The following is a 15,969-nucleotide window of genomic DNA, read 5'->3' on the forward strand; positions in this document are numbered from 1 at the left end:
AGACTTGGATAAGTCCATCTGAATAAAGGAGGCCGTTGTACCCCCCCTGGCGACAGGACTATTAAGTAAAAGTTATAATTTATGTAAAATTTCGAGCTTTAATCCAAAACCTTAATTAATTTGGATATTAATAGCAAAAATGCCACATTATTAAACCAAGAAATTTTATTCATAATTAATATTTTTTAAGGTGCTGAAAACGAAAATAAGGTTTATATTGAATTTAATGTGGGGGCACATTGTCAAAATCGCAATTTTAACATTAAAAATAAAAAAAGACATTATGTTTTTTTGCGTTTACCTCGCTACAACTCTGTTCAATTTTAATATTTTTTTCTGAAATTTTTACAGCATATACTCTGACATTTGTACCTGCTTTAAGCTTTAATTCTTATACTGATAAAGGTTATGAATTTTTCAAAGAAAAATGTGCGGATTTGTGCATTGCAAAGTTTAATGGCAAAAGTTGAGTAACGAAATTTAAAATTTAGCCTTTTAATCATTTTTGTGTTAAAATAGAGAGTACAAAGAAGTTTTCTGGAATAAATTCAAAGTATATGACGAGTATATTGAAAAAAAAACACAGCAGATCCGTGACTGATTGTAGAAGCTACAGAGGAGCAGATGCGGACATATATTGACGATAGTTAAACTGAAGCAAGAAATTCCCATAATACCAAGAAAAAGAAAACAACGGAAAAAATACCAATTAGAGCAGCTTCAAGATAAAGAGGTAGCAAAAAGAATAGACAAACAGATAAACAAAAGTTTGGGAAGAATCACAGCGGAGAATGAAGAAGTGGAATGGGAACTAATACAAACAGCCGTGATAGAAGCGACAGATCTTAGCATTGGGAAAGCAGAAAAGGAAAAGAGAGAACAATGGTTCGATGAGGACTGCAAAATAATTCTAGAGCAGAGGAACAACGCAAAAATGGAAAATATTAGAAACAATACAGAAAAAAGTAAAGAGAATTATAAAAACCAAAGAAGAGAAGCTAAACGATTATGCAGGCAAAAGAAGAGAGAATTTTTGGAAAAACAACTAGAAATAATAGAAGAAAACTATGCCCAAAAAGAGGTTAGAAATTTTTATCAAGAAGTAAAAAACACACGAGCGACACAAAATAAATACACAATGATTTGCGGAAATAAAGATGGTACGTTATTGGGAGACAAGACAGAAAAATTAAACGGGTGGGCAGAGTATTTCGAAGAATTATTAAACGATAAAGGCCAAACTGCCAAACAGAAAAAGAAATGCAACAATAAAGACAAAAAATAAAACAACAACAAATACAAGAAACAGAACAGCAACAAATACAAAACCCGACAGAATTTGAGATAAGATCAGTAATAAAAGATCTAAAAAATAAAAGTACCAGAGAAAGCGGAGTCCCAGCAGAGATATTAAAGGTAGGAGGAAATATGCTCCAGCAAAAGATAGCTTGACTAATAAAGAAAATATGGGAAAACAAAAAAGCCAGAGCAATGGAACACAGCAATCATCTGCCCAATTCACAAGAAAGGTGATAAAGCCATCTGAGAAAATTACAGAGGAATCTCACTGTTAAAAGTGGTATATAAGGTGTTGGCAAAAATCATAAGAACCAGAATAAAAGCCTATGAATCAGAAATAATAGAATACCAGGCAGGTTTCAGACAGGGAAGAGCAACAATCGAGCAAATTTTTATGCTAAAATTGTTACAAAACAATAGTTATGAACAAAATATAGGCTTGCATATGCTCTTTATTGATTTTAAACACGCTTACGACTCCATCTCACGAAACGGACAATATGAAGCAATGAGATCACTAGGAATACCGGAGAAACTGATACGATTAGTTAAAATGACGCTAACCAATACAGTCAATAAAGTCATGATTGAAGGAAGTTTAAAAAAAAATTTCAAAAAAAAGATTTCTTGTTAATAATAACTTATTTTGTTTTTTGTTTTAGATAAAGCTGACTTTGAAGAAGCTGTGGTAGCTACCGGATTTGGAAAGTTTAACATTTACTTGTTAATGCTACTAATTCCATCTTCATTTGCACAAGCATTTGAGCAGATGGGATTGTCTTATGCAGTACCAATAGCAGAATGTGATCTTAATTTGACATTGGAACGAAAGGGACTTCTAACCGCAGTCTCTTTTGGAGGTAAATAAAAGTGTGACGTAATTCACTATAAAACAATTCATCAGGTTTTTTCGACAGATAGTAAAGCTTCATTTACACTTGGCAAGTTTACTGGCTGAAAGTACTTGCGTCCACTTAACTTTCCATGAAAAAAAATGTATACAACGTTTTTTGTAGGAAATTTTCCATACTTTCTGATTCGCCTAATTAGAAAACCCTAAGAGATTATTTTCACATGTTCTGTGACATTTTCTATTATCATTTTGAGAACCCTAAAAATATGAAAGATATCTAGAAAAAATTCCACCCAAAAAGTATCAAATTTTTTTTAAATATATACATACATTTATACTTATCTCACTGTTTTTAGAGTGTGCATGTATGTATATAGGGTGAGGCAGATAAAGGGCCTATTAGAAATATCTCGAGAACTAAAGGTAAGAGAATCATGAAAATTGGAATACAGGTGTTTTGAGGTATGAACTATTTAATGAAAATATTTTGGGCTCTTTGCTACTTCCGGTTATACCGGAAGTTGATTGTTACTTCGTTTTTTCAAATGGGACACCCTATATATTTTTACATTTTTGGATTCTGCTCGATGTCTTCTTTCTTAAAATATTGGTTTTGTAATATTATACAGGGTAGTTTAAAAGATAATTACGGTTTTTTATAAATTTTGTAGCAAACTTCACACCCTCTAGAATTGTACTGATTTGATATCAAAACCCCATTTATGTTAAAGTGATTTTTAATATAGTCTATTATTATTAAAAATTATTAATATAGCGAAATGTTTAATTTTAGTATAAGGGTTGGTCGAAACTCGGAATGAGTATTATCTGAGTTTTCTTAAATGGAACACTCTGTATTTTAGTATTGTAATGAAATGATATTTTATAGTACTTTTTTATTTCTTAAGCATTCCTTATACCTAACTGCTTTAATTTGTAAGGTATTCGTAGTTCTTTAAGCCAAACATTAATTTCAACAAAAATTACGTGAAATTTTATTAGGTTTGCCGTGAAAATATTCAATCATAAATATTTTTTTGAAAATAAGTATATGTTAATCTAGAATGATCCTTAATTTATTAATATTGGATGAGATACCAAAATGCCTACGTTGTTAAGATTGTTGGTGCATAAAATATTAATAAAAACAGTTGGCTATGGCTTGGACAATAAACTTGACTAAACATTAGACATTATATTATTTTTATAGTTCCAGTTGCTTTGTTACCATTACTAATATAAATTTTTGTAATGGGGAACTGATTGGTAAAGTTTTTGTTCTAGGCGAGTAAGTATAACAAAAATGTACTACTAGCAATAAGAATTTATAATCTGCAACTCCCTGATACACGACAGCCAAGAAGAATACTTTTCAAAGTTTAGAAGAGAAACTTTTCAAAGTTTACTAGTTTCGACGTACTAGACACTTTACGAGAACGTTCATACTAATATGCAGATTCTCAGTGACACTAACATTTAATTCATTTTAATCATTTAAAATAATTTTTCTTCGATCAGATTTCTCGTAATCTAAATTTCCAGTTCGTTGAAACCGTTCTAGTAAATTTTGAAAAGTTTCTCTTTTTGGTGGTCATCTATCATGGAATTGCTGATGATAAACTCTTATTGCTAGTAGCACATTTTTATTTGTTATACTCTCCTAGAACAAAAAAACATCTGAATCAGTTCCTCATTAGAAAAATTCATATTAGCAATGGTAGCAAAGCAACTGGAACTTCAAAAATGGTAGAATGTTTAAGCTTAAGCAAAGTAAATGTTTAAGCATATTTAGTGTCAGTCATAGCCAACTAGATAGAATGTTGTATGTTTTTATTAATAATAAACACACCAACAATTTTAACTACGTAGGTATTTTGATATATCAACCAGTATTAATAAATTAAGGGTCAGTAGAGATTAATATGTGTTTATTTTCAAAAAATTATTTGTGATTGAATATTTTCACGGTAAACCTAATAAAATTTCACGTAATATTTGTTGCAATTATTGTTAGGCTTAAAAAACTACGAATAACTTACAAATTAAAGCAGTTAGGTATAGGGAATACTTAAGAAATAAAAAAGTACTATAAAATTTAATTTCATTACAATACTAAAATACAGGGTGTTCCATTTAAGAAAACTCAGATAATACTCATTCCGAGTTTCGACCAACCCTGTACACTAACATTAAAAATTTCGCCATATTAATAATTTTTAATAATAATAAACTATACTAAAAATCACTTTGACATAAATGGAGTTTTTGATATCAAATCAGTACAATTCTACAGGGTGTGAAGTTTGCTACAAAATTTATAAAAAACCGTAATTATCTTTTAAACTACCCTGTATAATATTACAATAACTATATTTTAAGAAAGAAGACATCGAGCAGAATCCAAAAATGTAAAAATATATAGGGTGTCCCATTTGAAAAAACGAAGTTACAATCAACTTCCGGTATAACCGGAAGTAGTAAAGAGACCAAAATATTTTCATTAGATAGTTCATACTTCAAAACCCCTGTATTCCAATTTTCATGATTCTCTTACCTTTAGTTCTCTAGATATTTCTAATAGGCCCTTTATCTGCCTCGCCCTGTATACACATGCAAGAATGTGAATATAAATAATAATACACAACTAAAATAGATTTTATAAATAAAATATAAATAAAATAGATTGAGGCATATAGTTGAAATTATTATACAATGGACAAATGAAAATAATATGACAATGTCCACAGAAAAATCCAATATTATGTTTTTCACCAGGCATAGGTTGCGCGCACCGGGAAACGTAACCTCGAGTGGGCGTACTATACCAGTGGTGAATCAGTATAAGTATCTAGGGATAGTACTAGATAATAAACTTCTGTGGACTAAACATATTCAATACATCAAAGGTAAGTGTGAAAAAAAAAATAAATATACTAAGGTGTATTACCAACAGAAAATGGGGTGCAGACCCCAAAACAGCTTTATTGTTCTACAATGCTTGTATTCGATCAGTCGTGGACTATGGGTGTTGGATATATGGATCAGCAAGCAATACGAATTTAAAAATATTAGATCGGATACAATACAGATGCTTGAGAATATGTTTAAGTGCAATGGTATCCACTCCAACAAACGTTATGCTAGCAGAGTGTAATGAAATCCCATTAAATTTACGTAGACAATTTTTAGCTCAAAAATACTGCATAAAGCTAAGAAACACTGAGTCAGACCTTTTAACAAATCTGGCTTTATTAAACATGGAAAACTTAACTAGCAAATATTGGAGAATAAAAAATTCACCACCACTAACAGATGCATTCATTGAAACCAGGAATTATACAGATTTACACAACAGTAAATTATTACCAATTTATAAATTTCCGTATAAAACTTTGATAAAAAAACCAAGAATCATAATTCCTAAATATACAGAATCAAATCATTTAAATTATATTTTAGTAAAATCTATACTGAGCGACTTTGTGGATTATACAGTAATTTACACAGATGGTTCTAAAAATCAAACAGGAGTAGGATGTGCTATGTATGTGCAAAATACCCATCAACATAATAATTATAAATTATCTAGTATTAGGAGTATTTTTACAGCTGAGATTATAGCCATCGAAAAAGCTCTAGAATGGATCAAAGAGAATAATATTGAAAAAGCTGTGATAATAACAGACTCCAGATCTGCAATATATGCAATTCAAAACACTAATTTTAATTTATACAAATCAAAAATTTTATGTAATATAAAAAATAATTTGTCTAAAGTGGAAGTAGTATTTATGGGCAAAAGGGCATGCCGGTATACTGGGTAATGAGAAAGTGGATGAGTTGGCCAAAGATGCAATAAAAAATGGTGAGATCCTAACTCAGATCTTATCGACAGATGCAATAAATGACGTCAAAGATAGAATAAATAAAATATGGAAAAAGCAATGGAAAAATATTTCAAGCATATCAAAAAATTTATATTTTTCTTTACATCAAGAACTTCCTCCGCCACCTGAATACATGTTTAAGTATAACCTGCCAAAGCAAGATATTTCTACTATCGTCAGATTAAAAACTCGACACGGAAAATATGAGGCACATCTGCACAAATTAGGAATAGTTAATTCATCAGTCTGTTTTTGTGATAATGTTTCGATTAGAGATTTGAACCATATTTTCTTTGAATGCAAAATTAACGAGAGATATATAAATCAATTGTATTACAATTTACGACAAACACAAGTTCATTTTCCAATTAGTATAGAATATCTACTAAGTTGTCATAAAATGGAAATATTTAAATTACTCATAAACTACTTGAAAGAAACAAATATAGTCATTTGAGTCAGATAGATGGGAATATGACAAAACTAATAAATTGAGGTAAAAATAAAATAAAAATCTGTGGCTAACGGACCCGCATCCAAGCCATTTTTTTACACACACACACACACACACACACACACACACACACACACACACACACACACACACACACACACACACACACACACACACACACACACACACACACACACACACACACACACACACACACACACACACACACACACACACACACACACACACACACACACACACACACACACACACACACACACACACACACACACACACACACACACACACACACACACACACACACACACACACACACACACACACACACACACACACACACACACACACACACACACACACACACACACACACACACACACACACACACACACACACACACACACACACACACACACACACACACACACACACACACACACACACACACACACACACACACACACACACACACACACACACACACACACACACACACACACACACACACACACACACACACACACACACACACACACACACACACACACACACACACACACACACACACACACACACACACACACACACACACACACACACACACACACACACACACACACACACACACACACACACACACACACACACACACACACACACACACACACACACACACACACACACACACACACACACACACACACACACACACACACACACACACACACACACACACACACACACACACACACACACACACACACACACACACACACACACACACACACACACACACACACACACACACACACACACACACACACACACACACACACACACACACACACACACACACACACACACACACACACACACACACACACACACACACACACACACACACACACACACACACACACACACACACACACACACACACACACACACACACACACACACACACACACACACACACACACACACACACACACACACACACACACACACACACACACACACACACACACACACACACACACACACACACACACACACACACACACACACACACACACACACACACACACACACACACACACACACACACACACACACACACACACACACACACACACACACACACACACACACACACACACACACACACACACACACACACACACACACACACACACACACACACACACACACACACACACACACACACACACACACACACACACACACACACACACACACACACACACACACACACACACACACACACACACACACACACACACACACACACACACACACACACACACACACACACACACACACACACACACACATAAAATAGATTTATCTAAGTTATTCTGAAAAAATGTTTTTTTATTTTTTTCCTTCGTTTTTCCCTAACTTTTTGTCCGACAAAACTTTTTGCGTTACAAAATATAAGTTGTATACAAAAAAAATCAAAATTAGCTTGCTATTTATCACCAGCATTTTTGTCTATATCTTACAGGTTTAGAACGTCGGACTACGAAAACTTCCCAATAATTTTGTCGGACAGAACTTCTAATTGCTTTTTTAACCTTTCATTAAACTCTCATGCAAAAATCAGACTGCTATTTATAGGTCTGGGTCCCCCATTAGAAAAAAAAGTTGATTAATAGCAAGCTGAAAATTTGTTAATAGCTTAACGGTGTCTAGTCGGATAAACTTTGATATATGGGAACACTGGTACAGGGGAAGTTTTAATGGTGGAACAGGTTAAAAATTTGGAACGTCAGACTACGAAAACATCAGATGTATTTTGTCGGGCAGAATTCCTAATTGATTTGTTGTCCTTTCATTAAACTCTCATGCAAAAAATCAGACTGGTGTTTATCACCAACTGGGCATTTTAATGAGTGGAGCAAGAAGAACATGTCAAATGACAGGTCAAACATGTTGGTTAGTAATAGCGATTTTGCATGAGAGTTTAATGAAAGGGTAACAAATCAATTGGAAGTTCTATCGGACAAAATACATCTGACGTTTTCGTAGTCTGACGTTCCAAATTTTTAACCTATTCCACAATTAAATCTTCCCCTGTTCCAGTGTTTCAATATGTCAAAGTTTGTCCGACTAGACACCCTTAAGCTATTAACAAATTTTCAACTTGCTATTAATCAACTTTTTTTTAGTACGCGGGATCCAGGCCTATTATCACCAACATAATTCCTGTCATTTTACAATATGTTCTACGTTTCGGACTCGTTAAAATGCCCAACATTTTTGTCGAACAAACATTTTTTCATATATTATACATATAACGTTGGCTATTGAATAAACTTAAAAACAACATGTTATTTCTCACAATCATAAACTTGTCAGGATGAGATGTTTATGATGTTCCACAATTAAAACTTCCCTGTTCCAGTGTTCCCATACATCAAAGTTTGTCCGACTAGATACCGTTAAGCTATGAACAAATTTCTAGCTTGCAATTAATAAACTTTTCTTTGGTACGCGGGATCCAGGACTATACAGTTTTTATAACATTCAAAAAAACTACAAATTGTTTTGTAAGTATGTATCACAGCATGGTAGATGTTTACTTATATAATATGCTTTATCATTTATTTTTAGTGAACTGATGAAGCTTTTGATTATAAAGCGAAACGTATTCATTAAACAATTTTTTTTAGGTATGATTACTAGCGGCATATTTATGGGAATTCTCTCTGATATATTTGGTAGAAGAAAACTAATCTTATGGGGATATTTTTTAAACGGACTTGCTAACATTGTAGCAGCAATGTCACAAAACTTTTTAATGTTAATGATAGCAAAATTTTTTTGTGGACTTATGTAAGTATATGAGAAGCTCTAAGTTTTAGTCGGAGAGATAGAAGCGGATTTTACTCGTGATAAGTAATATGGACAAACTATATGGGGATATGTTAAATCAGTTACATGTACATGACTTTCCCACACGGGCGGAAAACAGAGCGGTGGACGAGGGTAGTTATAAGGGGTCAAAGTCGCGGTTTTTAATTTTTTTTTTGTAACGCCTATTATCGAGATGCACCAAAATTTGGGAATAAGTAGGCCATGACGTAATTAAGTAAAATCTCCAGGAGCGGAACGCTGCGTGGTGGACAAAGGTGTGGGGCAAGGTTGAATATAAAAATTATAAGGGGTTTTTGGGAAGTTCGTGATCGAGACAGTGCACCGTCGCGGTTCTTATTATTTTTTTGTGACGCTCATGATCGAGTGCACCAAAATTTAGTAATAAGTAGGTCATGACGTAACCAGGTAAAATCTCTAGGGGAGGAACGCTGCGTTGGTGACAAAGGGGGGCAGGGGTGAATATAAAAATCATAAGAGGTTTTTTGTGACGTTCGTGGCGAGATTGACGTTCGTGATCGAGTGCACCAAAATTTGGGAATAAGTAGATTATGACGTAACTAAGCAAAATCTACAAATTTAGTGCACTAGCTCGATCATAAGCGTCACAAAAAAATAATAAAAACCGCGACTTTGGCCCCTTATAACTACCCTTGTCCCCCACTCGGGTTTCCGCCCGTGTGGGAAAGTGATGTACACGACTAATTCAACATATCCCCATATAGTTTGTCCATATTACTTATCACGAACAAAATCCGCTTCCAGCTCTTGGACTATTTGTATGTATTACGTATTTGAATATTGGGTAATTTAGTTAATTTTCACTTTTTATGTTTTATGTTTAAAGTGCTTTAAGCAGGCATGACAACCATTCTGCTGATTTAAAGCCTGTATTGCGCACCAGCGCAGCGTGCTGTCGCATGTCGGTGAGTGGAAAATAGTTGGAGAATTGGGGAGTGGTGGGCTGGTTCCTGATCACACGAGCGAATCCCACTCATCCCCATGAATTTTAGCACCCAAATGTCATTCTAGGGAGTGCGCAAGCCTCACGGGCTAGATTCAGTACTATTGCTTGCTTCAACGGTAGCTTATCCTGCATAATATTCAGTACGTTGTAACGTTCACCTTCTACGTTATGGTACTTTCAAGAAGTTGAAAACTTTCTAAATGTTAAAATGAAACTTTTAAAATAACATATGTTAATAATTTTCAGATTTAATGGTCCATTCTCTGCTAGTACTACCCTTCTCACGGAATATCATGCTTCACAATACAGGTCAAAAGTACAACTATTCAGGGGTGTTACATTTGCGCTTGGATTTTTCATACTGCCACTTGTTGCTTGGGCTATTTTACCGCTCCATATTGAGTACGAAATGTTTGGATTTATAAGTAAGTGTTTAATGATTTATTTTCAAATAAACTGCTCGTCAAAAGTTAGGGATATGGAATATTATGCTCATTTTCATAGTTGATTTTTTCGTGAACAAATTAACGGATTCCGCAATTTTTTTTTATGATTTTAGATTTTTCATTATTATTTACATAGTTGTACAGAGGTTTACTCAAACTTCTTTTTTGTACTTATACCAGGTGGAAGAAAAGAAATGTTTTTCTTATGTTAAGTGTGTGCCACCCTGTAGGGAGGACGAGGTGCAAATGTTAGTATACATCGGAATCACATTGTAGCCCTATATCTTGTGAACATTTTCTTTTTTAAAAGTCCTTGATATCTTCAGAAACAAAGAAGATAGGTGGTTTTAGTCTTTAACATGTGTTTTAACTGAAACAAAACTAAATTAACGATAAAAAAATAGCAGTTAACAAAACTTTAAAAAAAATGCACATAAAGTAAACAATTCCTATCGACACCTATAAGAGTTATTTTTTGTCAACCAGGCAAGCGGCATGCACAGCGCAATATAAGAGATACGAGATTGTTTAATGGAGGCCCTGGGAGGTTTTGGGGCGGAATTTCCTTGAGAATAAGTACGGATTTGGTGTCTACGTGGAGGCCCTTTAAATAGCGAGAGGTACAATACACAGATTTTTTTCTTTAAACACTGTTCCTTTCGCACTATATTATGTAGAAAATAATTTCATCTTCGTGGTATGACAAGACATGGCTTCTTCACGTATCGCATGTCGTCAGTTAAAACACATATCGTCCCTTAGCTAACAACACCGCATAAGTCATTTTTACAAACTTTACAGGAGACGAAAAAAATTACTTTTTGAAAGACCGCCTAAGTTAAAAAAAATACGGTTAGTAAACACCGCTTAAGTTATTTTATTATCATTTCTTTCTATATTAATACGCGTAAATGAATAAACACTATTTTATTATATAGCTTACCTCTTAATTCTATAAAAACTTCTTGGATACTAGACTTTTCAGCAGTAAAACTCACGAACAAACATAATAATAACAGAGCGACTTGTGCGGTGTTGACCATGATACAGGTGTTGACGACTTGCGCGGTGTCACTACTTTTTGAATTACGGCATCTGATTGACTGAAATCTAAATCATGTGACAAATGGTTTGATGCGCAATGAGCAAATCTATTAAGTGGTATTAAAATCCGAAAACCGTTAATTTTCGACTTGAGCGGTGTTGTAAGCTAAGGGACGATATTGAAGAATAAAACCGTCTAGTTTCTTTGTTATTAAATATATCAGAGAAATTAAAAAAATGAAATATTCGCAAAATATGAGACTACAACATAATATCGATGTATGCCCACCTTTGTGGCTTTTCCTCCCTACAAGGTGTCTCAAACTTTTGTTTCGGTTAAAACATAATATGTTAAACTACAAAACCGTCTATTTTCTTTGTTTTTAAAGATATCAGGGACCTTCAAAAAACAAAATGTTCACAAAACATAAGACTACAATACGATTCTGATGAATACTCACATTTGCAATTTGTCCTCCCTAGGGCGTCTCAAACTTAACATAAGAAGAACATTTCTTTTCTTCCACCTGGTATAAGTACAAAAAAAAGTTTGAGTAAACCTTTGCACAACTGTGTAAATACTAAAGAAAAATCTAAAATAATAAAAAAAATAGCTGAATCCGTTAATCTGTTCAAGAAAAAATCAACTATGAAAATGAGCAGAATTTTCTATATCCCTAACTTTTGACGAGCAGTTTATATAAAATATACTTAAAACATGTTGATATAATAATATGTACTGGTATTACCGCTATTAAATGTAACTTTAACACGTTTGGTGTTATCGGTCTATAATATTATAACTTAAAGTCATACAATAAATTCTCATAAATCCCCCCATATTAACTCGTTTATTTTTAGCACATTAGCAAAACGCTCGGACAGGTCGATTTTTAAAGTAATCGTATATAATGGCATCAATGTTTCGAACTTTATGCTATCCCTCTTCAGGTGACAGTCATACCTTTGATTTTTTTAAATGGGTAAGTTTATCATGTGACACCTCATTTAAAAGCTTTTGAAATACTGATTACAAAAACGTATAATACTTGGGCAAAAGTTCGGTCAAATGCTTTTTAAATGCAATAATATTTTTCGAATCCTGAGAAAACTAGTGAGTATTTTTGAAAAATTTAAAAGCAGAATGAGAGATTAGATTATTACCGAGGGCCAAAAGTCCCTTCGAATAAACAAAAAGCTTTTTTTTTAATCATATTTGAAATTAAAAATCATACTAAATTTTCTCTTCGTCTTCACCCCTGTAACTTATTAAAATAAACATTATAGAAGTTTTTAGGGAGTTTTGGCCCTCGGCGATAATGTAATCTTTCATTCTGCGTTTAAATTTTTCAAAAACTCTTATTAGTTTTATCAGAATTCAAAAATAAATGAATGTATTTAAAAAGCATTGGATCGACATTTTGCGCAAGTATTATACATTTTTGTAATCATTATTTTAAAAGCTTTTGAATGAGGTGTCACGTGATGTACTTTCCTATTTAAAAAAATCAAAGTTATGATTCTCACCTGAAGAGATATCGCGTAAAGTTCGAAACGTTGATGCTGTAATATATAGTCGGTTCGTTAAATTCAGACACAACCGGCTAGTAATTTTAGTAAGTAATTTTGCCAATTTTGGTAAAATTGGCAAAAAAAATACTAAATAGTTAATAATTACTAAATAGTTACTAAATTTTTCCAATTTTGTTTTCTTATTGGCTACAATTTTGTTCGTTGCTCTTTTGTTCTTTTGTTAAATAATTAAAAAAATTTGTTATTCATGAAAAAGGGTTATAAAACTTGAGATTTTTCAATGAAAAATACATAGTTTCAATCAGGGCCGTGCGGTGCTATGATGCGGTGAGGCAGCCACATCAGGCGGCATCACAAGGGGGCGGCATAATCAGTAAAATTAAAATACAAATTGAGCCATTCAATAATTAAAAGTATATATAGGACCAAGTGTCAGCCGAAAATATTTAGCTGGTGATGGTTTAACAGACCTTATTTTGACAAAAATAAGTTCTTGAAAACATAGTTCTTGATTTAAAACTACTCGGAGGACAAGTTTATGATAACGGGGTTTATATAAAAGTAATAAGAAAGGGTGTGCAAAACAGAATATTAATTTGAAAAATATCCGAGAGCGTTTTACGTGCCCTGCGCATGCCATCTTAGTCATAAATGACGCAGCGTCTTCTTATTCAGAAACAACAAACTTTTTTTGTATTATACAAAAACTGTACACTTTTTTTCTGGTTTTACAAAGCGTTGTAGTAATTTTTATTACTTCGGCTTCAACGCTGAAGCCCCTTCATTTCTATTTTCAATATAGACACAACTATTGAGTGATAAGTAGTATTCTCTATTCATTTTTATTCCTGAAGTAGTAATCATTTTTTCATTACTTCTGTTGGAGTATATCACTCCAACAGGAGTTCATTTTTGTTACACTTTTTTGTTACTCTGAAAAAAACATGTTTCACACTAACACTAAAACCGTTGAGTACTACTAGATGGTTAAGTCGAATAGATGCATCGAAACCTCTAAGATTTCAATTTTGTGAAATACATAATACTTACTTACTTACTAGCCAACGCCCACCCTTGGCATGCTAGCCATTTGGCGGCGCGCTGACCAGTATAGACGAGCCGTTTCTCGTAGGCGATCTTCATCCTCCTCGGGTGGGTCTGTTATCAGGGCTGGGCACTCTGGGAGGTGAGCAGCATCCATCTGGGGCTGATTACATAGTGGACAGTTGTCATTTTCACGGACGCCGATGTGATGTAGATGGGAGGCCAGGTAGTCATGCCCCGTAGTTGTTCTGAACGCGGCTACACTGATGGGTCTCGGCAAGTTGTGAGGGATTGGTGACTCTATTAGGTGAGCCCAAGATTTTCCAGCACCGGCTTGTATTTGCTGGTCTTTTATCTTCGCTTTGATTCCTCTTTTAATGGTGGACTTTGCTGATGTGTACGATTGGAAGCTAGGGGGCTGTGGAAGAGTAGTGCCTTCTTTTGCAAGTTCATCCGCCGCTTCATTCCCTTCAACACCGACATGACTAGGGATCCATTGTAAAGTAATCAGCCACCCTTTTTCCAGCAAGTTCGATAGTTGGACGCGGCAAGATATTGTTTGGGCACAGTCGGTATATCGATTTGTCGACAGGGCGAGGATTGCGGCTTGGCAGTCGATGAAGAAGGCAACTTTTTGGGGGTGTTGGAGATTCTCGAGACTTTTAGCGGCTTCGTGTATAGCAGCAATTTCGCCATCATAGTTGGTGAGAGGGGCACAGCTATGGAGCCTTTGGAGAACGTTGAGACATATCCTGCTCCTGTTCTTCCCGAGTCCGGCATCGAGGAGCCATCGCAATAGATGTGGAGCCACTCATGCACTGGGTAATTGGTGTGTATCGTCTCTAGGGCGGCTTTCCTTAGGACAATGTCTGACGATAAGTGCTTCGGGTCGTTATGGTTTTCAAGACGCAATTCTGTGTTTGGTAGACAGCGGGCGAGTGTAGTTTGCGCTGGGAAGGGGGCAGCTTTCGACAGGTCAATGTGGTATTTTTCCATGATTTGATTTGCTACTGTAAGCGGAGTGGTTTGTGTTTTAAGACGTGAGGCTGCTTGTCTATATTCGTCCCATTTTTGTGGAAGTATTCGTCTTTGCCTTTCCCAGAAGGTTAACGCGTGTTGCTCTCTGCGGCATTGTATTGGTTCAATACCGGTCTGGGCTTCCATTGATGTAATCGGTGTTGATTTTGGAGCACCGGTGATGACGCGAAGGGCAGTGTTCTGGGCGACTTCAAGCTTGGAGGTGGTGTTTGTACTCGCAGTTATTGTAGCTTCACTCCCATATTCTAGTATCGGCCGGACATAGGTTTTGTATGTTGCTACCAAGACATCTTGCGTGACGCCCCATTTTGTTGCTGTGAGACGTTTGAGCAGTCGACATCTCTTTGTGGCTTTCTCTGCAATGTCGTCGATTTGAGGTTTCCACGTCATTTTCTTATCTATGTACACCCCCAGGTATTTTGTTACATCCTCTCTTTCCAGGTCGACTCCTTTGTATGTCAGCTTGACAGCAGTCTGCTTTGTTG

At 34.9% G+C, this 15,969-nt stretch overlaps 1 protein-coding gene across 1 annotated transcript in view; it reads left to right on the forward strand.

Moving 5' to 3' along the window:
* Positions 1-15,969, forward strand: part of LOC126889290 (uncharacterized) — a 67,821-nt gene that overhangs the window by 8,580 nt on the left and 43,272 nt on the right. Inside the window, exons 2-4 of the mRNA XM_050657416.1 lie at positions 1,962-2,159; positions 9,211-9,373; positions 10,626-10,804. Of these exons, the coding sequence (XP_050513373.1) occupies positions 1,962-2,159; positions 9,211-9,373; positions 10,626-10,804 (540 nt within the window). The remainder of the gene's footprint in view (positions 1-1,961; positions 2,160-9,210; positions 9,374-10,625; positions 10,805-15,969) is intronic.

The sequence above is a fragment of the Diabrotica virgifera genome, chromosome 8, assembly GCF_917563875.1.
Source record: "Diabrotica virgifera virgifera chromosome 8, PGI_DIABVI_V3a".
In the NCBI taxonomy this organism is placed as follows: Eukaryota; Metazoa; Arthropoda; class Insecta; order Coleoptera; family Chrysomelidae; genus Diabrotica; species Diabrotica virgifera.